The 2,970-nt window shown below is 38.0% G+C and overlaps 1 protein-coding gene across 2 annotated transcripts in view; it reads left to right on the top strand.

The window, feature by feature from the left end:
- Positions 1-2,182: 2,182 nt before the first annotated feature.
- barx1 (BARX homeobox 1) overlaps positions 2,183-2,970 on the top strand; it is a 3,431-nt gene continuing 2,643 nt past the window's right edge. The window contains exon 1 of one of the 2 annotated variants that reach the window (XM_032514665.1): positions 2,183-2,765. In XM_032514665.1, coding sequence (XP_032370556.1) covers positions 2,567-2,765 — 199 coding nt within the window. In that variant the 5' untranslated portion in view covers positions 2,183-2,566. The remainder of the gene's footprint in view (positions 2,766-2,970) is intronic. The other variant, XM_032514664.1, reaches the window with a different exon arrangement.

Raw genomic sequence — 2,970 nt, 5'->3', positions numbered from 1 at the left:
GGGTACTTTTTTACTGTAAAACAAGATACAGTAAAGGTATTTAATACTGTAAAACTAAGGTACAGTAAGGTATTTTTACTACTGTAAAACTAAGGTACAGTAAGGGTATTCTAATACTGTAAAACTAAGTTACAGTAAGGGTATTATACTGTAAAAAAACATTTACGGTTATGATACTGTAATCGGGTAGTTACAGTAACTTACGGCAAAGTGTTGCCAGTAACTTACTGTAATCGGGGAGTACAGTAACTTACTCAATACCAAAATTTTTACCAAAATTGGCAAGTTTTGCCAGTAAGTTACTGTAAGGGTTTGTTACTGTAAAAAAGCATTACAGTTCATGATACGTAATCGCGTTAAAGTTAAAGTAACTATGGAAACACGTTGCCAGTAAGTTACCGCAAAAATACAATAAAAAGTTTAACAGTGAATGTACATACTGTCAAATGTATCAGGAATGTTATGAGATTTGAGCAACGCAGTTGGTGGTTCCAATAAAATGTGCATAGTTTAATAAGCATACAGAAGAATGTGGCTACAGTGTTGGAACTCGGTGCGAGTGGCAGTTCCCATAACAATGGTCATGGCCTAAGGAAAAAAGCTGTGGAAGTGGCTCTCTCAGTCTGGTGAGTGGGAAAGCACAGAAGGACTGGTTAGGACAAGCTGAGCAGCAAATATACTGTTGGTGTACTTTTAAATAAGATATATTTATTCTCTGAAATTTGACCTGTTGCTACTATTTCCTTTTTGGGTATTGTGTACTTCATTTATACTAACCTCTGGAAACTCTCTGGCTTGCAATCTTAGAAGTGACCACCAGAGGAAGACATGTTCAAACAAAGACAGGCCACCCAGCCGGAGATGAAAACACACGTGTGGCAACATGTACCTACCTTGAGCAAATCCATATCACTACTTATTTGATTGACTTGGCAGACTGTGTTGTGGTCTGTTTGAAAGAGACCAATCTTCATGTATTAGAAAGGAGATAACTAATAACTGATTACGATACACGCAAACTATTTCACTGACCAAATATAAGATCAATGACATCTCGTAAATATGGCATAATTTGTTATAAACTTCACATTAGTGTTTTTGTTCATACCTCACACACTTCACTGTGTACATATTGTGTTGAAGGATTGTGATATAGCATATTGTATCAAGAGCTAAGACAAACTTAAATTGATCAATGTTAAAAATGCCTTTATTCCTGTTTGATGGTACTTAAAGTTTGTGCCTGTGTTAAGTATTATTATACAATAAAGTATTATTATTGTTTCATATTGTTCTTGCCTTTATTGTATAAGGTATGACCATAAAACCTAGAGCATTGTTTATTTTTCATTTCATTTCACAAGACTTTCACACATGTCTCTAACTGGGATTACACTCTTTAAACCACTCTTCTCAGTTGCAAATATATTGACACACTCATATTGACAAAATAGGCTGTGGGAGATATTTCACAATTTTTTTGCCAAATAATAAAAAATTCAAGAGGTGCTCGGGGAGGCTTTTTTGACCTAATGAAATCATTTCTCTTGAGCTGCCCGCTTCACTGCAGACGGTCTGCACATACCATCAGCTGAGGTATGATGCATCCATAATAACTTTGCATCATTTACACATAATTTTGCCAAAACAGTACATTTTACTTCATGTCAAGATTTTGGGTAATTAGACAGAATAGAAGCAAAGTGACAATATGAATTATTCTCTTCTCTTCTCAAAACATACAGGCTATTTATTGTAAAACCTGACAAATCATGTGAAATACAGGCATTTATGGAAATGATACATGCAACAACCACATGCATTTTCAGTATGAAGTGTCCTCATCAAATCTCCACATATTAATACTAATAATAATAATAAAGGTATTGATGACTTGGCACTGGCCTACTTTAGAAAAAATATAATTTTTGTTTTCATTTGACCTTAACCTTCTAATCTGAGCTTCCTGTGTTGCAGTAAGAGCTTCATCTTGGTCATCACCATTATCGCCATCATCTTCATCAAACTAATGCCCTTGCAAAGTCCCCTGCATTGTATTTAAAATGTTCTTCCTTATTTTCTTCCCTTTTGCATGTAAATCCTTGCAGGACAAGTGCGGCTTTGCATATAACTTCGGCTCCAAGCAGACAAACCCTGGTCCCTGAGAAGAGGTGGAGCTATGACGAGACTCATAAAACCCAAAGCTTATTCCTAAACTCACTGCCAAGGTGACGCGCTCAGCGGCTGGCGAATACCTCCGACCTCCGCGGATCCCACACAGCGAGTGGGCATGAACACGGCCGGTTTCGGGAGTTTTTGGTCAAAGGTTTTCTCTCGGTTCCAAATTCCCTCTCCAAAAAGAACTCATCTGGCCAGAAGTAACGCGTGAAACCGGCACAGGACGCACAGACGTGAAGGAAGTCGGCTGCCTGTTTTTGATATTTTACTTTACCTGAGGATAACTTTGTTCTACTTGATATACGGGCTAAAGAGGCATTACAGAGCGAATATGACAGCTGGCTTGGGCCACTGAAGGAGTGATAATCGGTGACCGCACAGCCACATTATGCAGCATCCTTTGGAAATGGGGGCGCACTACTATCCTCCGGAGGTACATGACCACAGAACTCATCGCTACAGGAGTTTCATGATAGAGGAGATCCTGACTGATCACCCCGAGCACAAAGCGTCGACTCCGGCCGGAGAGCTCCTTAAATTCGGGGTACACGCTCTCCTATCCGCCCGGCCTTTCCATAACCAACTGGGTGAGAGAAACGGCTGTGAAAGCATGAACGCATGTGTGTGCGTTCATGCTGGGAACATTGCAGGAACTGAAGATAATATTAAATGTCATTATTATTATAATAATAATAATAATGACATTTAAGATAATATTACATGTCATTATTATTATGACATGCAATATTATCTTCAATATTATAATAATAATAATGATAATAATAATAATAA

The sequence above is a fragment of the Etheostoma spectabile genome, chromosome 4 (genome assembly GCF_008692095.1).
Source record: "Etheostoma spectabile isolate EspeVRDwgs_2016 chromosome 4, UIUC_Espe_1.0, whole genome shotgun sequence".
NCBI lineage: Eukaryota > Metazoa > Chordata > Actinopteri > Perciformes > Percidae > Etheostoma > Etheostoma spectabile.
This window is presented reverse-complemented; position numbering and strand designations above follow the sequence as displayed.